Genomic DNA, 23,942 nt, shown 5'->3' with positions numbered 1-23,942 from the left:
AACTAGCAAGGCAGAGATTGTCCCAGCACCTACATTTTTTTTTCTTTTTTACTTCTCACCAGCTTCATAAAATCATTTTTTCCTTGTCTCTCAACACCCCATTAAGGGAAGGAGAAGACAGGGCAGGTTGTCACTGCCGAGCAGCACCGCAGTTATTTTTCATTTTGACAGCCAGTGGCGTATTACGTTGGAAGCACCAGCTGCATGGAAAGGTGCATGATGCCGGTTTAAGGCTGACCACTGGCCATGCTTTGCCCACCAGCCCCCAGCCCTGCCCCAGGGCACCCACCGATGTCACTGACCGAAAGCGAGTCCCACCTGCTGCCGCATCGCCCCACCACCCGCTGAAAAGGGGCGCAGGACGGTACATCTTGCCCACAGAGAAAGGCTGGTAAGAGTGAAAGCTGTGCCAATGAGCAGTGAAAGGCAGCCAGCTTTTCCCCACTGTCCAAACCCCCAGAAAGAAGAGAGAATTTGGGGGGGGGTTAAGTTGCTCAGGGTGGCAAGGACTTCTGGTGGTGCCTCATAGCTGCAGAGGCCTGCCAGGCTATTTCTCTTGTTCTTCAAATCATTAGACAAAAACGTACTTTTTAATATATATAATGTGGTGAGTGTGTGTCTGATGTATGTCTGCATCTTTCAGTAGAGCTTTTCTACAGCTTTTTGAAGAAGGGAGGAAGGAAGACCGTATATAACATCCCCATATTCACAAAAAAGAAAAAAAAAAAAAGGATGGAACGGATACCTCCTTCCCCAAGCTGCAAAACCCCAGGCTATTGTCAGGTCGTGTCCGAACCCAGACCTCTTGCCCCCGAGGAGCTACGGTGCTGACTCCCTGCCTAAACAGTAGCAGGCACGCAAGAAAAAATTAAAGCAAGCTGACAGCTCAGCTAGGACCACAGACGAACTGCTCTGCCAGAGAAGGAAATCAAAAGAGACAAAGATAGCCATAACATTTATCTTCTTTATACATTGCTTCTAGATTAGAAAACCTGCACTAACGAGATCATGGGTACACAAGCATTAACATTGCTTTTGAACACCATTTAGCTGCTTAAATGCACGCTGCAAAGCAGTTAGCTTTGCACGTAGCTTTTATTTATAGGGCAAAATTGATTTAAGCAGAATTTAGCTCAATGTAATTGTGCCTGCACTAAGGGTATGAACAAACATGACACAGTCACTTCTGCTCAGGGACTGAGAGTTTCTGAATTACAGGGGCGATGGCAACCCCATGATTAGGTTTGGGCTTCACATCTGGATGCACTGGGAGAAGGGAAACCAACAACCCAAATCCCACTGAGCTTGTTAGAAAGGCAAATGATGATTAAAAATTAAAAGGTAAAATTCTTTATGAGCCGCACAACCATGCAATCCCTGCCTTTCCCAGCTCCTGCCTGGCCACAGAGTTAAGGCTCCTTCCAAGTGCTGGCATTTGCTGTATTGCAGCCCAGGTCTCTGTGTGTCACCTGGTTTAGCAGTTACCTCAGCCCCTGCTGGTTTTCCCTCAGCACTTTTCCCTTTGCAGGACTTTCTTAGGAGCCAGCTTTCATATCTGCCAGGAAATCACAGGCTGCTCTGCAAAAAGTGGCACATCTCCTTGGCTTGTCCAAGTCAATGGCAAGACCTTTTCCCTTCTACTTGTGAGATGAACCATATAAAATTACCAAATTCCTGAAATCCAAAGTTGTATGTTTATATATTGGAAAATGTCTAACTAAAAGTGACCGGTACTGATTCTCTGAGACTGTCACTAATGACACCAGCAGACATCAAGCTCACTTGAAATAAAGCCACCTTTTCTCGGTGCCCAGCTATAGACACAGGGAGCCTATCTTCAGACACCTAATTTGAAAATGTAGTTGCACGAGGTAAGTGTTCGGTCACTCCTTCATCTTCTACCCCAGTTTTCCAAGGAAGTTGGAGTTGGTTTCCAAGGAGAAAAGACACTGAGCACCTCTCAGGGACCAGCACCCATAGGAATTTAGCCCTTCATCATTCCTCTTCAATTTGCAGTCGACCAAAAGTCACATTCAGGGACACAGGACAGAGTGGCCTCTGAAAACAAACCACCATTCAAACTGGGACACTTTTTGGTAAAGCTGAGAAGGCAGGGCCTGGGACAACATTATGTTGGCTGGAGCCAACGCTACCTATGTCCATATTGGAAACAGAAGTGCTGAAGTCTCCCTCACCCATCCCCGCTTCGCACGGGCTCTGCTCGTGCAGCTACCAAGGGCTCATATGCAAGGGATCCTCCTCCATCATCCCCACCGGCAGAGAAGAGAGAGAGCACGTCGGAGACTCCGTGGCCTCGTCCTCCTGCCTGCTCCCATAACATTGCTGTGGAGCCGCAGGGCGAGGGCTGCCAGCCAGAGCGGTGACACTGGGCACTGCAGCAGACCCTTGGGCAGTATGTGAGGGTGCACACCAGGATGCCAACCGCAAGGCTGTGGAGGGCTTTGAAGATGAGGAGAAAACCAAACGTCAGTAGGAAGGCAGGGAAAAAATCCAGTAAATGGATTTTGGCTGCCTCTTCTGCTCAGTCCACCCGAGCCCTTAGCTATTCATGCAACAGTAAAATGCTCACAGCTCGGGGGTTATCACAGGATTTTAATTCCTCCAACAACCAGAGAATTGATGGTTGCTGCTGCCCGATGTTGCTCTAGCCTGGAAAGGTAGTGAGAGATGCACGCTGTTACGTACAGAGCCTGATACTGGTGGGGTGGTGGCACCGGGCACTGGGCAGGAGCACTCCTGGTCTCACACCATTGCTTTAATTACACTGTGGAGGGCTAATGGTGCAGCTTTGCACTGACGTGGCTCTCCTCCCCAGAGCTGGATTGACGGTGACAGTGGAGTTTTGAGACTCCTGATGGCTGCCTAATGTACTTGACAGAAACACGCACAGCTCACTGTGCTTTGCTACGGCAGACGTTTGTGTGTGGGAGTGCATTAAGCCATGGCAAGCAAGACTGATAGAGCAAGACTGGGCAACACCTCTGCTCCCGGAGGCAGATATTTTGGGGAAGGGCTCCCACGCACTCTGCTCTTGTCCCCCTGCATATGTTGGTCTGTGGTACTGGGTCAATTCATTTGCTTTCTCGGCTTTGCTGCCCTCTCAAAGGCCCTGCAGTCTGGGAGCGGAGACGTCTGAGGGATGCCGGCAGGCTGGGTAGTGGGATGAGAAAAGCAGGGAGAGTTGACTTTGGTCCTGAATGTCACCAACTCAGTTGTGTCCAGGATCTATACACGCTGCTGAGAGCCCTTTCTTTGCGGGTCAGCTCTTTGCCTTTTTATGGAAGATTATTCTTGGAAGTTGACAAAGTAAAGTGCCACTCCTCAGGAGAAACCAGAGACCAGGTCTCCATCCCTCAGCCCGCACCTTCCCCTACAGGCCTGTGAGAGGAGTCTCTGCTTCCCTTGCATGAAGGATTTGGGATTTTACTCCGACAGCCGTGGAAAAGCAAGCCTGGAGCCCCAAAAGGATGAGCTGTACCTTCGGACCCACAAAGGGTCTTCACACTTCACCTCTCCTTAGGTCACCTCTATCCCTGCTCCTGGGCCAGGGACTTCCTCACCGCGGGGCGCGCATCCTGGCCATGGTCCTGGGGGCAGGCGCTGCTCAGCGGGCACCCGGATCCAGGCTTTCCAGCCACAAATATCCGAGCCATCACAAGGCTACGGTCACCTTCAAGAGCCATAAACACCGCAGAGCAGCATAAAGACACTTACAACTGTTGGCAAAAAGCCAAGGGCTGAAAAGTTGAACCATCTGCAGCTCTTCTCCATCACTGAGTCACACACGCCTCCCACCAGCAGAACGACAGCGCTGGGCAGATAATACACCGCAGCTTCGATGCCCCAGCAGACATCCCAGCCATTGGGCACCTTGCTCCCCAAAATCTACACTGAGCTACCGTGTTTCCTCTCCACCACCTCATCTGCACGGTCCTGGAAAAGCCCCCTCCTGTCCAGGGAAGGAACGCCAAGAAATGATGGAACAGTGACCTTTGCAGAATTCAGGGAAAAAATAAAGCGGCGTCCTGTTGTGTTGGAGTCCTGGGTCACCTCCAAGCCCTGCTGGCAGGGCCACCCTCCCACCCCCACCAGCGCGGCTGCAGCCCCAGTATCAGTCCGATCCCCCAGCTCTAAGGCTGGGCTCACAAGCACAGAGACAAACGGATGTCTTGGGACCCGAAAAAGCCCCAGTGAAAATATAAACCAAAGCAAAATGATGGCTCTCTGGACTGGTCCCGTTGCCTTTTCCACCAGCAGTGTAACACCTTGTCCCTGTAGGGCTTCTGGTGGATGCTGCTGTGATCTGGATGTGGCCCCATGAGAAATCAGTGTCCTTCGGTGCAAGACAGAGATAAATGTCTACATGGAAAAAGGACATGAGAAATTTTCCGTAGGCCTATTGTGTCACAGCTGACGGGTCTCTGGACCCCTGGGGTTTGCTCTAGGAGGTGAAATGGGCTATCTAGCAAATTGTTTTCCCCGACCTCATGTAGCTGTTCACACTTTATCACAGGGGGGAGAAAACATGAAGAACATGAAGAGTTGCAGGCTCAGTAGAAACAATTTAATTACAGCTCTGAACTCATTTTTGCACAGAAATTTTAAGTCAGAGTTGAATTTGGCCCACCCAGTGAAGCAGGTAGTTCATATAAACCCCCTTATTCTTCAGTGCAGGGTAAAGGATGAAAAATTATTTGCACTATATATCTTTCTGAATGTTTCGTGCAGGGGTTTGAGGAGGCCAAGTACATTATATTCCTTCAGATAGTCAGAATCAGGTTTGTTCACTGCAGCTTTAGAGTTAGGAGGAAATTTTGGCTGCAGCTCATACCTTGGCCATCCGTCAGGCCACCCTGATGTCCTTCACAGGCAAAGAGCTTTCCCTCTAGCAGAGGGATAAGGCCCACGCTCTTCTAAACCCTTGATGTAATTGTGTGCAATTACACATTGTACGCACAAATGCTCTAATTGCCAAGTGACAGGGTGCTTTTTACCTGACATTTTGCCCATGAAACATCTGCCTCGCTGCAGTGCCCGTTGGGGAAATAAGAAACACCACTCCAGCCACAACCTGCAGTGACTGCCCCAAGCGCCTGTCCTGCAGTCGCACCGTGTGGCCATCGGGCCTCCGGACTCTGTTGCTACTATCCCTCAGCTCAGAAAGTTAGATTGAAGCAGACCAAAAGCCGTTCCTGACAAGGAGAGCAGCGGACACACGTAGTCTAGAGAGGGTTATTTGGTAGGATTCCCGAAGCATTTAATTGGTTGAAATGTCCTTTTTTTTTTTTCTTCCCATTGCTTACAGATGCAAAGGCAGACTGAGAAGAAAAACGGTGAGGCTGGGATAGCCCTAGAAACAGCTCCAAAATACCGCTTGGGCTAAGTGCATTTCAGTGCATTTCCAAGGAAGTTGCATATCCGTTCTTTACAGCAGATACCTCTTTCGTAAAATGCATGCAACCTCAGGCTGGGAACGGCGTGTTCAAGAGGTAAAAGGCTTTTTTCCCCCAAGTCTTTAAGGGTGAGAGGGTGGGGGGTTTTTTAAGTCACTCCTGACTATAGTCAAGCTCAGGCATTTTTTGTCCCCCGTGCGACAGGTAGAGATAAAGCAAAGCAAAACGGGTCAAATTTTCTCATTCAATAAATACCTTGAGGCCAACAGAGCTATTCCAAGAGAGAAATTAGATCCACGTCCCTCTCATTAGGCTGCTAACAGATACCAAGAAACGTGCATTGTAGAGCAAGCTGCATTTGACAGAGGCATGCGTAACAGAAAGCTGTTGATTTGGAAGCCAAAAGATCCTGCGGTCTGTCAAAATGTGGCAGGACTACTGGAGGGCACCAGGTCAATTAGGAGGCTTGTAGGTCAAGATAGCTGAGCGCAACCCAGCCGAGCAGGGGAGGCTCCGGTAGATGCGCCTTGTGCTCCGGGAGGGAAGAGAGTACTGCTGGTTCAGCGGGACTGCTCCTGGGTTTATTGAGCCTGGTGATTACAGCAGGCTGTCATTAGGGCAGTAAAATTTAAAAAAAAAAAAAAAGAGTGAAAGAAAAGACTAGAGAAGCAAACCACACCTATGACAGGAAGCATTTCAAAAATGCACGCTTCTCTCACATTCATACTTGCAGGTCAGATATGCACGAGTTGTCTTATCTTCAGCACAGGAACACAGTCTGAAAAGAAAAGAAAAGAATCCCAGCTCAGTGTAAAACTCCTGCTTGTGGCTTTGGGGTTGGGGTTGGGGTTTTTTTTTCTTTCTTTTTTCATTTTACCCACCCAGTTTAGCCAGGTTTGCAGCTGCTTGCTCATGCAAAGGGAAGAGAGGGCTGCGCTCCCGCCAAACTCCAGAGCTTGGCGCAGCAGGGTCCTGCCAAAACCAGCCACCTGCTTTTTCCAGCTGCGAAGGGCGCACGGGCACGGGAGGGATCTGAGCCACGCAAAGGAGGGTCACCTCACCCAGCGCAATGCAAATACTGGAGAAAAGCCCCGAGAGAGAGGCCCGGCTGAACCCTGCCTGGTTAGGCAGACCAAGATGGTGCAGAGGACAGAGGTGTCTCTGCAGGTGCTGTAAGAGAGGCTCGGAGACAAGACACCACTTTGCACCCGCTAAGAGGTCGAGCGTGCTTGTTCCTGGTAATGTCAGCTGGATGTGCCACACCAGGGGAAAAAACAGCCCTAGGCTTTAGCAAATATGCAGACTTAAAAGAGTTTGAAATCCTGATTAAAGCCTGCTGGAAATCAAGCAAGCGCTGTGAAAGCACAAAAAATCTGGCACAATTGAGACAGACCTTGACCGTTCTTTGCGTCATTTACTCTTCCAAAAAGAGACAGAGACTGAGCCTATTTGCACAGGTTTAGGCTGCATGAGGCGCTGCTGAAGTCAGTTCTGCAGAAGCAAACACAAAGACCTTTGTCTAGAAAACCCCATGTATTTCCCTACGGGACAGAGCTAGCCAGGCCAGCACCTTTCCGAGGGCTGGAGAGAGCGAGCTGCCCGGCACGGCTACAGGAGCGACACTGCCGTCAGCACAGAGCTGTTTTCGCAAGTTATAAGGGCAACCTTTTATCTCCAGTCTGCTTCTCAAACGTTTTACAGAAATTAAAGTAAAACCAAAACCCAGAGAACAACTGTGATGTGAAAAACAAATTACTCAGTGATGACCTGAACTTCCTAGAAATCACTCTCATCTGCATCAAGCGCACCGGATTTGGCATCTTGCTAAAGCCCTTTCTCACCAGCCTGCCTTCCCGGGGCCGGGGACAGCTGGGGCTTCGGCTTCTCCCGGGCACCGCTGATGAGCACAGAGCCTGCAGACCCCCCCCCGCCGCCCCTGAGGTGAAGGACACATCCGTGGGCGGGAGAGGGTCTGGCTGGGAAGCTAACGCTCTCCTAAAATCCCCCCCTCCTCGGTCCCGCAACACCTCCCGGGCAGGCCGGAGTAGAGCAGCCCGGAGGCTGCTCTAGTTTGCGCAGCGGGGATGGCACAGTAGCGGGGAGGCCACCGGGTCGGCCCGGCCCTGAGGACTCGGGGCTGGTGTTTCGGCGGTGTGAAACCCCAGCGCCGGTTCCCACAGAGGCGGTTTTTGCATACTTTTACTTCTGCTCCCCGCAGCCGCCAGGCTGGAAAGGCTCTGGCTCCTGCGGCGGGGGAGCGGGACGGCGTAGGGAGGGGACGGCAGCGGCAACCTGTCACCCGCTGGCGAGGGCCGGCGGGCCGGGGAGGCACCAAACCCGGCTCCCGGGAGCCGCGGGGCTGAGACCGGCAGCCAGACCTCCTTCTGCCGCTCCCGCCGTGGCGGGCGCGAAACCGTTTCTCCCGCGGAGAGCGATAGCCCCGGCGCTCGGCAGGGCTGTAACGGGCCCCGCGCCGCCACGGCCGCGCTCGGAGTCACGCAGCCCGTCCCGCCCGCGGGGCCCGCGGGCTCGGCGGACACACCTGGGAGCGGGCGCTCGCCCCGCGGGGCGTCCCGCTGGCCCCGCGCTGAGCAGTCCCCGCTCGCGGCCGCGGCGCGCTACGTGGGCCCGGGCGCCTGCGGGAGCGGGACTTTCTTTTGGGGAAACCTGGGGAGATTTTGAAGATTTAATTTTTTTAAATTTTTTTTTTTTTTTTTGGCGGGGGGGCGCTTTCCTTTAACGTTGCCAGCCGGCTACCGAGCGGCGTTACTGGCCCCCGGCCGCAGCCCGAGGAAGAAGTGGCGGCCCCCGCAGCCGCCCGGCCCGCGGGGAGGGCAGACGGGCTCCCGCGGCCGTGGGAAAGCGCCGCCGGCCCCCGGGGAGGGAAGGGGGGGGCGGCACGCGGGGAGGGGGGTGCGGCGGGCGGCGGGGGCTGCCGCTGTCGGGCGGCCCCCTGCACCCCGCGGTGCCCCACGGACCCACCGGCTCCCGCGCAGCGCGGGGCGCAAAACGGTGCGCAGCGAGAGGCGAAAGCCGAAAAGGGGACGGGGGACGGGGGGTGGAGGGGAAAAGGTGGGGGGGAAACCCCTCCAAAGGCCAAAAAGCGGCCCCAGCCGGAAAAAAAAAAGCCCCAGGCGGGGCCGCGGCCCCGCGGTCGGGACGGGGGCGCCCCCGCACCCGCTGCAGGGGGGCGCACGGCGCCGCGCCGCGTGGAGCAGGGGGGACGGGGGGGTGCTGGGGGGGGGCTGCTGCGCGCGCGGGGCGGTGCGGAGCGCGGGGCGGGCGCCGACGTCAGGGCGCCGCGTGCATATTGATGCGGGGGCCCGGCCGCTTTCGTCAAGGAGCAGAAGGAAGCAAGATGGCGGCCCTGTAGGAGCGGGGAGCGCGGCGCCCGGCTGTGCGTGCTGGATGTCGGCAAGGCTGAGGGACGCGGCAGAGGTCAGAGCGGGCCCCCCGCGTCGGCCGCCTTCCCCACGGCCCCCCGGGGGTGTCGCGGGGCCGCGCCGCGCCGCTGGGTGCCGGCGGGGGGTGGGCGCCGCCGCGGCTCCCCCAACATGGCTGACTGACAGAGGCGGCGGGGGGCGCCGCGGGCCCCCGCCGCCCCCTCCCCGCGGGGCCGGCCCCCAACTTTGCCTCGCCGCCCCTCCCCGCGCCTTTGTCTGCGCGGCGGCGGCGGCGGCGGGGGGGACGGGGACGCGGACGGCGGCGGGAGGCGCCCCGCCGCCTCTGAGCCCCCCCCGCCGTGGGGCTGCCCCGCTCGCCCCTCCGCCGCGCCCCGGGCGGCGCTGCGCCCCGCGGGGACCGGCCTTCACCGCCACCCCCCGGCTTCCCGGGCCGCCCCCGCGCAGAGCGCGGCCGGGGGACCGGGGCGGCGGCGGGCCCCGGCTTTGTGCCGCTCCCCGGCCCCGGGCGGACACAAAGGCGGGCGCAGCCCCGGGGAAACGGGGAGGGGGGGGAAGCGGCTTGGCTTGCGGAGTTTGGGGCGGGCGGGGCGGGGCGGGGAGGGGGGGGGCAGGAGCGAAACCCGGTCCTGGGGGGCGAGGGAGAAGTGTGTGCGGGTGGGGGGGGTGCGCTCGTTGCCAGGCCTTCCTTTTTCTGTGCAATCTACACGCGCGTTTTGTCCGCGTTGCTAAATCCTGCCGTCGGGGCCACTTGCACAATGTGGCCACGGGAAGGAGAAAAAAAAAAAAAAATTACTTTCTCGTGCATGTTCCCCTAAAATGACGCTTTCGGCGAGGTCGGACTTGTTCCCCGCCAGATGACAGACAAGAGCAACAACCTTACCAGATTTGTAACTCGGACGCGCGGCACTGTATGCTCGCATCGTGGCATTTATTGGCGTTAAATCACCCCCTTGGACACTAGCAGTCACTTTCGTGCCCTTAGTTGAAAGGACGCTTTTCGGGTCGCGGTTTGAATCTTGGAAATTTAGCAGACCCTTTTCTGCTAAGTAATTTTCCTTCTCGGAGAGTGAGGTGAAGGGAGAAGTGATGTGGTCTAGCGTGCTTCCATCGAAATGTTGCAACCAAAGATCTCGTCACAAGATTTGTTTTCCATGATGAGCGGCATGCAAATGTTCAGGCTTTGAGCAGTGATCAGCAGCTCTGAATATCAGTTCAGCATAGTTGTGTTCTTTTTTCTTTTTTGAATGTGAAGTTTAAGAGTTTCAGAGATGAGGAGATACTGTCCCTAGTGAAAGCAGGTCAGTGGGTGTTGTTTGTCGGCTAATGAGGCCATTCTATTTGCATGTTAATGGAAGGTTGACTTACTGCAGCAGGGGGTGAGTGTAGTAACATGTATATTCACTTGTGTATCTGCATGTGTATTCCACTATGGCACTTTCTCTGGAGGTTGTAAAGTGCAAAACAGGACGTGGTTGGTTGTCAAAGATATTCAACAGGGAGATGTTAATGGTCAAGAGTAGTGTATAAACTCAAGTTAGAGGGGGATCTGACTGAATAAAAATTGGCAAAACCAACACCGTGGTACATGCAGTGTCCTTCTAAGAGACAACCTCGGCGTGGCAGGCTGACTGTAGATTATAAATCATTCCTTCTCTTATCTTTTGGGAGTTAGACAAATTTCCTTAAGTGGTGTGTGATGAACGTATTGGTTCCTTTTACCAGTAGCTACAGAAAATGAGCACGTTTCTCTGAGCCCTTAGGGCTGCTTGCCCCTCAACTACTGTTGCATTTCCCCAAACTTCTTTCATTCTTGGTGGTTTTTTTCTTTTCCTGGTCACCTCACAATTAATTTGTTGCACTCCTCCAAGTAAAGGTAAGCCTCTGCAGTTTCTATATAGATTACCATTTGTATATCATTGCTAAAGGTCCGTGAGTAGCAATGGTCAGGTAACAGTTTATAATAGACTGTCATACAGAAACACTACTTCTTTCTGCTCCTTCTCTCTCAAACACATGGCACTTTGGTTGCTGCTGTCCTTTGACACTTCAGTTCTCAGCTGCTAAATATGACTTTTTTTCAAAAGACTCAGATAAAACTGGATACAAACACTGATACTATTTTGCTTCATCTGCATTAACAGTTTTATGTATTTCTTTTCCTGCTCCCAAATAATATTATTTCTATTATATTTAAGTCCATTGTGTCTTGACAACATCGGTAAATCTAGCAAGTCAAGAATTTTTGGTCTGCCAGATCTGCTGCTGTTAACACTTTGAAAGAATGTACACATCTTGGATTTTATCCTGCAGAAAAACAACAATTTGGAACCAGTGTAAATAAATCACTGTTGGGCAATATTTTGTCTCTCTTGCTCAGTGTCATGGAAAGCATAGTATGAACCCTGCCAGTGAAGTCAGAAAACATTTAAATCTAGCAACTAGGGTGTAGGGAGGAGCTAAAAAAGAGAGGGCAAAGATGTGAAAAATAACAGTGCTTGGGTGGTGGGACTAAACTGCTGTTGACATGAAATGAAGAACTCAAAAGTCATCTTTCAGTGAAAATAGTTGTTTCACTTTGGGAAGCAACATCAAAAAGCTTTGCGAATGCATCCAGGGAACCTCAGAAGCGGTTTTGTATTGCCCATTTCAGAACTAATTATTAACAAATCTTCAAAAGAAGAAAAGGTTGAATGGGAGACAGTGAGGCTCCTGAATTTGCCGAACTATCACTGCTTGTAGTAAGGCTTTTAATGAGGACTTTGGCATTGTGCTGATTCCTGGCCTTTAGCCAGGGAAACTGGTATTGTTTTGATATAGTGCGCGTGGTCCTAGACTTTGGCATGTCAACATTGTTTAAAGAACAAGAAACGTGTACCCGCTGAGGAGTTATTATGACGGACAGATTTCCAAGGTCTCTTGTTGGCACTAGTGCTGCACTGGGTAACAGAAATAGGAGGTTGTAAAGGATTTGGTTTCTGCATGCAGAATCGGGAGACCCTGCAGTTGCTGCTGGAGTTGGAAGGGACCATTCTCTCTTGCTCCAAGCACTTCAGATGCTGCTGGGACTCCATCTCCCATACAGTTCCTTTAAATACTAGCAACAGCCAGATGGCCCTAAAGAAAAAACAAACAAACAAACAAACAAACACCCCCCCCCCCCCCAAACAACTCGCCATGTTTTGGAACAAATCTGCTGCTCACGTGTTGAAAAACATGAAGTTTGGGTTGGACTAATGTTACTGACTGTTTGGGATTACAGGGAATGCTTCACTTCTAAGTTACTTCCATTGGCAGTAGAGTGGTTTTCTCAGTGTGGTGCCTAAGCAGTGACTTTAAATCCCTTGCTCCATTTCGTTCTGAGTGGAAGATGTGTCTCGTGTTTCTACAGGAGCCAAATAAGGTTCTTTTTAAAAAATTGTCCATTTTTCAAGGTGGAATTTCAGATGAGCTGTCAAATTTGGCTTGTCACAGAGAGTGAACCTTCTACCTCTCTCACTTGACTGCCACACAGTAGCTCTAAGCGTGGTAGCAGCATCTGTAAGCCAGCTTCACAACTGGAGCCTGAAAGTGGTAGAACAAAGTTGCCAAGTTTCAAATAGAGTTGGTGGTTATCTTGGAAACTGTGCTGGAGAACACAACCACAAATGATTTTGCCAAATAATATACAGTATTTATTTAGTCCAGCTCTCTGATTGCTGTTAAGGCAGTCAGCCAGCAGCAGTGAGTGTTGTGACATCATTTTGAAAGGCAATGTGCTGGTTCTGAAATGGAGTGGGATGTACTATGATTCATTATTAAAAAAAAAAAAAGAAAAAAAGGCTGTAGTCTGAGCAGAGATAAAGCATATGACTGCATCATGGCTGAAAGCCAAAAAGGGAATTATATGAATCAGTCACACTTGTAGCATTATTCCGATCCCATACTCCATAAGGCAGTGAATACCTTCTTACTCATTTAATGATATTGTGCAGAAAAACTATCCTTTTGAACACTGAACAAGTAACTAGTAACAAGTTGCCATAGTTCTGGTTGCTACACTTTCAGATCCTCACTGCTTGCATGTTCAATTTGCATAGATCCTCCCAATATCCTAGATTAATAAAATGTTACAAATGGAAAGTACCATGAGCAATCATCTTCTCAGTCACCCATTGAAAAGAAGTCACTTCTGCCTTCCCTTAAGGTATACAAGTCTCTTAAAAAGAAATAAAATAAAATAAAAAATCACCCATTTTCCCAAGAATTGCTCTGTGGGTGGAGACAAGAGGTGGTGGGGTTAAGGAATAAAATTCTGAACCTCCAGCATCAGCTGGACTAATCCCAAGGACAGCTGATGACCGACCCCAAAAAAGTTGTTTGGATTAAAATATTGGGAATATGCCTCACATTACGTAGCAGGGAATAACAGAAGGAAGGTAGAGAAAAACAAGGTTTGAGAAATAAGAAGAACAGCTAACTGTTTTTAACTTCTGATGTATCTCACACTGTTCTTGAACTGAAGAAAAAAAAATGCCCTACCTTATAAAAGGATCAGAAAGAGTGTTCCACTAGTTCATAGTAAAAGACTTTGAATCTGGGGGCAACTTAAAGAAAGTTGCTATGCTTTGAAAAATACTTTAACAATTAAAAGCCATAAAGATTTAGATTCCTGTCTATCTTTTCAAGCAGACTTGTTCATCTCTGTTAAACACCTTCCAGAAAGCTGAATCATCTTAGCAACCTGAACAAAATTCACGCTGTCCTTCAAAAACAAAGTTTTCTGTGGAGGTGTGGATTCCAAGTTGGAGTGTTGTTGCCTTGTAGCATACATATGGCAAGAAACCCCAACAGGATTATTCTTACAAATAAATAAAGGCTTGCAGTATTGAGGCTTCAGTCTGACCTAATTCTTGGGGTGTGTGGTTTTTTTCCTCTTATTGAAAAAAAAAAATAAAATAAAGGCAGCATTTCTATTGCAGTGTGCAAAGGAATAGGCTTGTTCTATGCTCAAGTTCAGCAAGAAGGGAAAATTCAGCATTTTAATCCTGATCAAGTACAGCGTATCTTTTAAGACAGTTTCAAAGAAGTAGCAAAGAAGTGAGCAGGTGAGATAACCAGGAATAGCTAAATAACCAAGTACCTCTTGGAAGTGTCTTCCGTGGGTACATGGCAGTAGCCTCAGCACTTTCTGATTAATTACTATGATGCAATTTAGACAATGTGAAATATCTTAATGTGTTCTACAGCATTACGTCTAACGTCAAATATATTCCACATGGGTTCCCAGCATATGAATATTGGTTTCACCAGGTGTATGCATGGGGGAGAAGTTTCCAGGTTTAAGTTGAATTTTTTGCAGACGTATAAAGAGGATAATGACTTCTGCATTCTCTACATGAGCTACCCTATCCTTAAACTTACATTTCAGTGACTAAAATTTAAACAACTTCTCTGCTTAATCTCCTTTCTAATAATGCATAAACACTCCAAGCTTTGTCTTCCAATGTCCTGGTGTGAACTGCTTTAAGTCACATCGTGTTGGAAAAGGATTTGGCTCCACTGCAGTAATACCCTAGCTTACCAAGTGGGTAGATGTTTAGGTCAGGACGATGACTCTCCATGTGGTTGCACACACGTGGTTAGAGTGTTTACAAACAGTGTCCCAGCATCCTCGGCAGCTGCCTTGACGCAGACAGTGAGGACAGAGTTCTAGGAATGTCCCTGGTCCTCACGGGTGGTGGAGGAGGGGGAAAGAAATAAAAAGTGCGGAGTTTAAGAAAACATATTGTAGTCTGGGTTTTGGCTGAGCTTTCTGCATCTGTGTTGCATTCTAGATTGTTGGTTCCTTTGTCAGATGCCACTGTTTTTTCCCCCCACTTGAGCGCAATCTGGGCTGTGTCGACGCATTTGCTTGGAACGGACTGACCCCAAGTATGAGACGGGGCTTAAGGGAATTGTTGCAAAGGTTTCGTTTCAAATGATTTGCCTGCCCCCCCTCCCCTTTTAAAAAATTCATAAGGAATTCAATCCTGAAAGCTTTCATGACAAAACAGCTCTTTGCAATACAAGAATCCCACTGTAAATGGTTATATATTTTTTCCTTAATTAGGCATGACTCACTGCCTGTTAGAATACTAGAACAATTCCCTTTTAAAAGAACAAAAAAGAAATCATGAATCGTACTAACTTTATAAGTAAAATCAAATAGCTGAAAGTCTTTATTACTTAATGAGACATGTTGACACAAAGAGGTGTTGCTGTTACAAAAGCTAATACCACTGCAAGGCAAGTTTTGGATCTCCATTAGACATAAGAAGCTTGGTGGAGATTTCTGCATTTACTCAACCAAACGAATAATGCCACCAATCTGTTGTTTAAAAAAAAAAAAAAAAAGGAGGAGGAGGGAGAGGTGGTGGCAATTATTGGGGTTGTCTTGCCAAGATGGTTTCAGGAAGCACAGATGAAAATACTTTGTAGCTGGTCAGAAGCACCCAACTGACAATGTGTTTCGTACCCTCCCCTGTGGACCTAAACCAAAGCTGTCAGACAGGTTCTGGTCTCCCAGGATACTTGAAGCCTATGCCCTGTGTGCACTGTGGGACCTTATTAGCAGAGGTTCTGCTCCTCGTCCAGAAACATTATTTTCCAGTCCCATGCACATTTTTCAGACTTTCTCATGCAGTTTTGCAGCAAGCGCTTGGGATGGTGTGCAAAGCACATTGCTTGCTTTACAAAATGAATCCTAAGAACTAGTTTTTCCTTGTTGGGAGGAAGCAGTTGGTACAAGTGTCTCTTCTGTATTCGGCGTTTGTCTAGATGAGTCATGGTATTCACCATCATCCAACAGAATATGAAGGCCAGTACGCAGATCTTGTTATACATGACTTCTGCTGTTAGTTGTATGTTCACATTGGTTGCTTCCATTTTATGTTAATGTCGATTACAATCACTGTATTTTTGTTATTACACTCCAGTGGCTTCTTTCTCGTCTCTCTTCTCATTTGCAAGACAATTATTTGGGTCACATCCAGAACCTGCTTCTGTTTCACTAAGCTCTTTACCTCCTTTTGTTTTCTTCTCTGACTTCTTTTTGACCTGAAGTTCCCATTACTCTTGCAGCAGCTGGGTAGCAGAAGGTAGCAAGCAAGAATAAAGAATATATGACAGAATATGTGACAAAGGCATTTCTGAGTTTGCACTGACTATTTGTTCCTTCTCTTGCCACTTTTAATGTTAAAGAGATCAAGGGTAAATGTTAACCCCCGGCCTGATGCTGACAGGAGAGGTTTGCCCTCAACTTGAGTGTCTTTTAATAACTTTCCATATTTGTCCCTTAGCATGAGAGACAACAACTGTTCGTGCAGCACTCACCCCCATTTCATGCCCCTGATACTTTTTTTCATCTTTGTTTAATCTGTTTGTTCTTTCCGTGCTACTTCACTTGTGTTTGAAGTCACATACTTTGAAGTTATACAATTTTTTACTTGCCAAAGGACACAAAACTCTTTCAGCTCTTATGTAAGCAAAAAGGAGAAAAGAATGATTGCATATTTCCTCTTGTCTGCAAGTAGCATTACTGTCCTGCTTACGGTAAAATGAGGAAAATGAATTGTTGTAGTAAAGCAGGAGTTACTTCCCTTCCCCCAAAGTTACTAAAGTTCACAGAAGTGAGATATTTCCTTGAAGCTTAAAGTGCATGTATAGCTTAATAAAAGGAATGCAATTTATGCCTGAAAGAGAACATATGAAAGCTGGAAAATACATTGGACTCGCCTCTCCCTAGGATTTGGAGAAGTGGGGGTGCGTCTGTGTGTATATATTACAGACCTTAACATATTTTCTTTTCAAATGACCAACTTTTTGTTCCCACTGCACTCCTTTGCTTGCTTGTCTGTTTGCTTTCAAGTTTGTCTGCCCCAAAAGGTCTGATGTATGTGTACACGTCACATACCCAGGAGCAAGTGAAAATATTGACCAAATAGGGAAAGGCACTTTTGATGTTTATAAACATGAAAAATGCACAAAAAAGAAAAATACAGCCTTTTAGTTCTCTGTTGTTTCTGTGGTGTTCTCCATACCTTCCACAGAACATTTGTTCTCTTTAAATAAGTTTGGACCTGTAATTTTCTGCTTCCCTGTAATCCTTAATGCAGAGAAGAAGCTTTTGTAGGTGTGAGAAAGTAGTAGGAAAAATAAGAAATGTGCTGATCTATTTTCTTTCGCTCTGTTGCTACATGTAGTGCCTAAGAAGTGAAAGACCAGGTAGGAAAACACAGATTTCTATGTATTTTTCCACTCTGCCTATGTTGTGCAGTTGACAATACCTTAGGTATAGGTGGCTTTTTTTTTCCCCAGTGCTGTCAGCTGACTTGTGATCCTGCAAACTGGTGGCAGCCCTTGCCATTTTCACAAAGCCCTATTCATTTTCCTTCCTCTCAGAGCTGTAACAAGTCTGCCTATATAGAGACACTTACAAGAGTGAGGCATCTAGTCAGTCACATACTTTGTAGCAACCGAAAAAAAGAAAAGTAGTTTTGAGGGTGTTTTTTCTTCTTTGAGCAGGGAGGGAGAGGAAATGGATGGAAAGACTTAGAGGCAGGTATAGAAGCTAAAACCTAATTTAAAAAAAAAAAAACCAAAACTTTTCAAAGCAGTTGCAAGTTAACATGTTTTTTGCTATAAAATATAAACTCTAGCTGATGGATTGGAGAGAAGTTTTGCCTCTGGAAGTGTGAGTCTGTACCTACTGAATAGCTGCTTTTTGTGGAAACAACTGCTACTAGCTGGTTGGAGATATTTTGTTGGACAAGCTGGAGCATGAGTCTAATTCAGGATAGCAACGCTGATGCTTCTAAATATAAGGAGAGTGGATAGAGTGAAATTAATTATTGCACGTTAGGAGGCACCTCATATCCCAGCCACAAAACAGAATCCCACTGTGCTTGGGGCTGTGCACACATAAGCCATTTTGTTCCCTTTTGCTATTTAATTCAGTAAAGGAGACAGAGAAAAGGGGTCTGGCAGCACACAAGGGGCCAGAGTGTTAGTAACTCTTGTTTATAACGCAAAGCAGAGGCAGGCAGCTCCCTTCCAAAAAAATAAATATTTGCAGTAAATAAAGCAAAGCTGCTATTGCTACCTGCTCTGTCTGTGTGTCTGTGTGTGTGTGTGCTGAGGCGTTTCTAACCAGCATTGCTGCAGTCTTTTCCTTAGGGTGCTTATATGAATAAGCAGGCAAAACATGCAAAGAGTAAGAGAAAGGGTACAAAATTAATAAGCAACAACTGAGAGCCAAAGCACACACAGATCACGCAATGTGGTACAAACCCTGCTGGAGCCATTCATTTCAGTGCCCCTTTTTTTTTTACAACCCTAAAAGACATACAGGAAAGCTGTGGTATAGCTGGGAACTGAACCCATATCTCCTAAGCCCCAGTGCTTTACCCATGATACCCTCCTTCCTGCTCATTCAGAGGTTTACAGATAGTTTTCTCTGCTTACTAAGATAACAGAAGTATCAATTTTAAGAAACGGAAACTAGACTCAGAAACAAGTAGCTTTTCACTTTTTTCAGAAGTTGGTTTTCAGTAGCATTTTCTGTTGATTGACAACATATTCTTCTTTTTTTTTTGCTGCACAAGCCTTTGGACCTTTAAACCAGCAGTGCTCATCCAAAACAACCCAGCAAATTAAATACTGTTGTTTATCTCCTCAGGGAAGAGGACAGCTTTTTGTGCACTGCTTTGACTGCAGTACTGTTGAAACCCTCCGCTCCAAGTGAGAAAGGGTGCAGGAAAGGATGTTATCTCAGTTTTACTGGCACTGCAGATGTCTCCATGTACCTCCAAACAAATAAGCAAAATCTCACAATGAGATAATTATAATTAAAATAGTATGTTGTGTCAGTTAATTGCAGTGTGTGAAACAGAGTTGTGTAATGTCATTTCAATAAGTAGGTACTCCAATAACTCCTATTAACCTTTAATACCCTTGATCCTCCCCTTCATTCAGGCAAGATTTCCCACAGTCTGCAAACTGTTCCCGTACATCAGCTCCAACCTACCACACTACTCCCATTTTGATCTGTTTTATCAATTAAAGGTTTGTCTGGGTTCATGAACCCTCATGCTGACATCATACTTGGTAGCAGACCTCAAAGGGGAAAAACAAAAAAACCAAAACCCAAACCAACTTTAATTTGTTGTCAGAAATCTCTTTGCTGAGGATGGGATGCACAAACCTGTGCAGGCGACACAACCTTAGCAGCATTCATAGCTTTCTGTGCAACAGTCAGCTGTTATTTCCTAGACCTGAATTGTAGACGGTAAATTTTAATGTCTCTCTCCGGTCTTTGGGAGTTCCTTTGCTGGGGGTAGTCATAGCTCAGCCTGCCTGGTTTGGTACGTAGTGCATTTAACCGAGAGCCTACCCTAAGTAACTTCAGCACATTCACAGACCTGTGATACAATCCATGATGAAATGCATTTGGAAATAAAATCTGATGGGTAATTTAGCTCATGCAGCGTCTCTGGATGCTGACAGAGGCAGTTGACCGTGAAGGACAGATGGATTTTTCTCTGCCATGTTTAGAGATCCGATAGCGCTGCAAACTGCTGTGGAAAACGATGGAGCGGGAGCATTCGGGCTTGCTTCCCCCAGTTGCTCCTCTCCCCATGGCAGTTTGGAGGTTCGGCCGGCCGAGTCCCCACGTGGCTCGCATGCACGTGGCCGCGCTGTTTACAAACACCCTGCCGGGCTTCCCCGAGGCGAGAGGATGCCACGCTGCTGCGGGGCGAGCTCCCCCCGCACAGCTTGCGAGAGCCCCTGTTTTTCACCCGTGTTTGTGGCTGCTCGTAGCAGTCGTGGCCAAAGGCAGGGCTGCGACGGGCTGGCGGAGTCTGCCAGCTCATTCGGGTTTGCTCATTTCACATTTAAGCAATATTCAGGCCAAGGGTTTAGAGCAAGGTCGTCCATGGTGAGTCAAAAATAGAAACTTTATTGCTCGATAGAATAGTAGCTCTGGAGAGCGCTAGCTAGACATACACACAACAGCAAGGAAGGTATTTTTCTGCTTTCCAGAGACGCTGTTAGGGAATTGGGTAACATTTACAGTAGGGCAGGATTTCAGAAAGCCTGTGGAAATGAATGGGCACATTTTTTTAATTTCCCGCTAACAAACCGGGACCACTTTTTCTCCAGGTTTAAGAGACGGGTCTCAACGAAACACAAGTAGCTTGGACCAGCTAGTATTTGAAACCACAGTTGCATTATCACTGGGAGAAGACTGCCTTGGTTTGCTTTGTTTTAGCAGGCCATTGGCATACAGCAAGGAGGTTTGAACAGCTGTGTGTTGCTCCATTAAATGACGTCCCATAGCTGAGGCACAAAAAGACAAAGCATGCTTCTTTCCAGCCACTCAGCTAAAATTGTATTGACTTACTTTTTGCTGCTCTCCTCATGAGTTCAGAGTTCAAGGACTCATATATCTACTGTACCTTGAGTTCAGATAACAAGATATAACTACATGGAGGGAAACAAACAGAAAAGTTCGTGTTCTTCAAAGACAAGCATTTTTCTGTACTTGTTCCCCTGTTTTGTTTTGGGGTGTGCACTATTTATTTTTCCCCTTTTGTTTTACTCTCCCTCCCGGTGCCCCCTCCCGCTTACCCTCTGCTGTACGTACACCCTCTTCCAGCCGCCTCTCTGGCTTCCCTGGCCAAGAAGTGCAGACTCAGCAGGGACTGGTAACACTTTAACTCTTTGTCCTATTCTCAGCTTTCCCAGCAAAGGTCAAAGCAAATGAGACTTACAGCTGCACTTGAAACAGAACTGGTATAGGAGGGAGGGATGGTGACCACAGACTGTTCCCCGCTCCCACTTTTTTTTTTTTCTTGAGTCATATAAAGTGCGTGGCCAGGGTGAGATGAAGCTTTCCATAGGCTTTGGGTGGCTGTATCTGCTAGTCTCTTGTTAAGAGGAAATGAAAGACTTGTGACTTTTGTTTGTACTGGCCATATCTAGCTTTGTGCAACCTCTACCGATAAACAGAAATAATTTAGGAGTTACTTCCTCAAACGCCCGAAACGTGGTCTTAATTTCATCAGTGCAAAGCCAGCAAAAAGCTATTACAGACACGAAGTCTCGGTTATCTGTCTTTGAAGTCATTTTGGAAACTTTGGCAACGTGCCCTTATACAATTCTTTTTCCTAATAGCCATAGTTTTGCATTGTGTTGTGGGACCACGCTGGCTCCAATTTCAGTGACTTAGGGCAGAAATGAGTTTTATTTTTCTCGAGAAAAATTCAGCGCTGCCATTAGCTTACGGCTGAGAGAAGGAACCTGCCTGGACGCCGTCAACATTAGCACACATCCATGTGTGCCACGTCCAGGAAAAAGGTTCCCTTTTGCCCTTCAAATAACCTGCCACAGCATTTCATGGGGCTGTGAGGGGCGCACGCCAGCGAGAGAGTTGGTGCTAGTTGGCTTAGTGACATCGACACTGGCGCCAAGGTTTACCTTTGCCGCTCGGCACTCCAGGTCATGCTGGTGTCTCGCCACGTGCTTACGCGCACATGGCAGCAGTGTTTACAAACATGACCCCAGAACTCTTACGGGCAGTTATGAAAGAGCCAGCGAATGCCGCATCCCGCGCGCAAGGGTGACCTAGATTGCCAGTGCTGGGAGTGAATAGCGAGGCGCTCATACCGAACACAGGCTCCGAGAGCACATCAGACGTTTGAGGCAGATGATTTTGCTCCCAAACTGTTTTGAAATATCATTGCCACCATGAGAGTTTTCCACCGTAAACTAAAAATAGCTACTATTAACTAGCAGGAGCAGTGAGTAAGTGATTCAGCAACTCAGGGATAGAAGTGACTGTTCTTCGGCACCATAAGGCAGTTTCTGTGTTGAACTGACTCAGAAAGTACACAAAATTTTCAAAGCAGGAAGGAACTGCAAAGCTGGCTTACTTTGGCTAAAAGAAAAGAACACTGCATGATTGTGTGGTTCCTGACTGACAGTTCCTTTTTTATTCCTTTATTAACACTTGCACTCGGGCACTAATGAATGTTTTGTAGTCAGGTTGTGACCATCCATTTAGGAAAAAGATGCCTTAGTAGTTTCAAATGACACACCTCCATCTACAGAATATTAATACCACTGTACAGCTGACTTGTTTTTTTGACATGGGCCTTAAGAGAAAAAATGCATAGCTCAAACACCCCTTTAGCAAACCAGGCATTGTATGCTCAACTGTCAAATGTCCACATTCTGTCTTCATATATATTTTTTTTTTTTAAAAAATCACTTTTGGACACAGTAGATGTCTACTTCAAAAAAAAAATGAAGTGTCCCTTCCTTACCTTTGAAGTTCTTCAAAGAAGTTTGTATTGTACACCAAATTACTCTAAAGCAGTTCCTTCCTACAAGTTAGTACTTTATTGTAAAATGGAAGTACGTGGTCAGATGATTAGTTTTTGACAGATTCTAGCATTCTTGAAGTTTTCTCAGAAATACACGTATGTGGAGGAACACAGGCTACATAACTGTGAGTGGCTGCCAAAGATAAACAGAGCTTTCTTGAAAAAGCTGCTAAACTAGCAAAAATAAGCCATGCTTGTTAATAAATCACTTCCAGTTTTTACTTTTGGAATCAAAGAGTTTAATCCCAGCTTTGCAAAAGCCTACTAAATGGTGAAGGATTTTTTTCCCCTCCCAAACAGAAAGATTGACCTTTCAGAAGCAGATGAGATGGTAGAAAGATGGTAGTTCTATTTTATATTAGTTACTATGACACATCTCAGTGTTTGTAAATATCATAATGACAACACCCTTAGGAAAGATACACTGCAAACTTCTCTGTGCCTCTTCTCCAATGTGATTCAATCCCATTACTGAATAAAACTTTTCAAAAAGCCCATAGTCTTTGCCTTTTCCATCCATACCCATGGCAGCCGTGCATTAAAGTTGTCAAAGCTCCTGCAGTGTTTTTTCACTATGTAAACAAAATAAAACAAGAGAGGCTGACATGTGTCCACTCTGGCCTGGTCACCAACTCATTTCATGTGGTCAGATAGCTCTAACCTGAGCAGGCGATGTGCTCTGCAGGTCAGCCTCTGACCCATCGCTGGTTTTGTCCAGTCTCCTAGCTGATTTTTAATGTTGCATTCGGAACGTGAGCAAATGTGCCTGCGTCGGTTATTGATGCCTTTTCACTGCTGAATGTTCATTACAATGTTCATTACACTGTATATAATAGACTTAGAAATAAGAATGAAAGTACTGAAAATAGGTCACTGCTGTGTTCCTATTTTAAGAGTTCTTTGTGGCATTTCTCCTGCCTGAGGAAAGCAAATCCACCTTACTGTGAAACTGTACAAGTATGGGCAGACTTGGAGAAAGGAGAAGTAGAGCCTTACTATGAAATCTTCTCTAAATGTATATAGCTTTTTTCCTGGATACATCATTGTACATCTTCTGGAGTCTTTCTCCAGAAACCCTGAAGCGCTTTTTAAAATGTTCTGAATCAGAAAGTACTGGGGTTTACAAGGACTGGTTTATTAGTATTTATGATGTCTGTAGGCTTTACCAGTACATTTAACTTAACCAGCGTAAGATCTATACAGATACACAAATTCTGTGTCTGGTGCATCTTTGACTCGGAGAATCTTCTTATTGTTACCGTTTATGATATTTTCTTACATTATACGAAGAGCTTCTTTTAGATACCCAATGAAGAGAATATAAGGAAAGAAATGCTGCTTATGATGAAGATTATTTTATTCAGTGCTTTTAGTTGGGGCAAGATGGAAGCAAATAGTGTAAGATTACCATTGTATGCTACAGGGTGAATACCACCATTGTGTCAGTTTAGATGAGTATCTCAAAATAAATACAGACTCTGTCGTGGGTTTGTCCTCTAGGTAAAAAAGTAATGGAAATCTTGTTTAACAAGTTCAGTGAAAGGCACACCTAAAGTTTAATTATGTCTTCAGATGCATGGGTGCAATTCTTACTAAAGAGTTTTACCCAACTATCAGAGAACAGACTTGGAACTTTTGATTTTTCTTATACTTAGAACGTATGTCAATCAATAATCATGTCACTGCATGGGGAAAAGAATTCCTTGGCATAATAAACAACT

At 47.1% G+C, this 23,942-nt stretch overlaps 1 protein-coding gene and 1 long non-coding RNA gene across 3 annotated transcripts in view; one reads left to right on the top strand and one right to left on the bottom strand.

Annotated features, from left to right (window-relative positions):
- The first annotated feature begins 8,724 nt into the window (after nt 1-8,724).
- Nucleotides 8,725-23,942, top strand: part of TET2 (tet methylcytosine dioxygenase 2) — a 75,178-nt gene continuing 59,960 nt past the window's right edge. The window contains exon 1 of the mRNA XM_069783373.1: nt 8,725-8,852. Coding sequence (XP_069639474.1) covers nt 8,823-8,852 — 30 coding nt within the window. The 5' untranslated portion in view covers nt 8,725-8,822. The remainder of the gene's footprint in view (nt 8,853-23,942) is intronic.
- LOC138685412 (uncharacterized) lies at nt 15,180-20,577 on the bottom strand. Of its 2 annotated transcripts, none has more exons than XR_011324649.1 (2): nt 20,465-20,577; nt 15,180-15,919 (listed from the first exon to the last, which is right to left on the bottom strand). It is a non-coding gene; the product is annotated as an uncharacterized lncRNA (long non-coding RNA). The 2 variants fall into 2 exon arrangements; XR_011324651.1 differs by lacking the exon at nt 20,465-20,577 and adding an exon at nt 20,238-20,318.

The sequence above is a fragment of the Haliaeetus albicilla genome, chromosome 1 (genome assembly GCF_947461875.1).
Source record: "Haliaeetus albicilla chromosome 1, bHalAlb1.1, whole genome shotgun sequence".
In the NCBI taxonomy this organism is placed as follows: Eukaryota; Metazoa; Chordata; class Aves; order Accipitriformes; family Accipitridae; genus Haliaeetus; species Haliaeetus albicilla.
The sequence above is the reverse complement of the archived record's forward strand: the minus strand, read 5'-3'. Positions and strand labels throughout refer to the sequence as shown.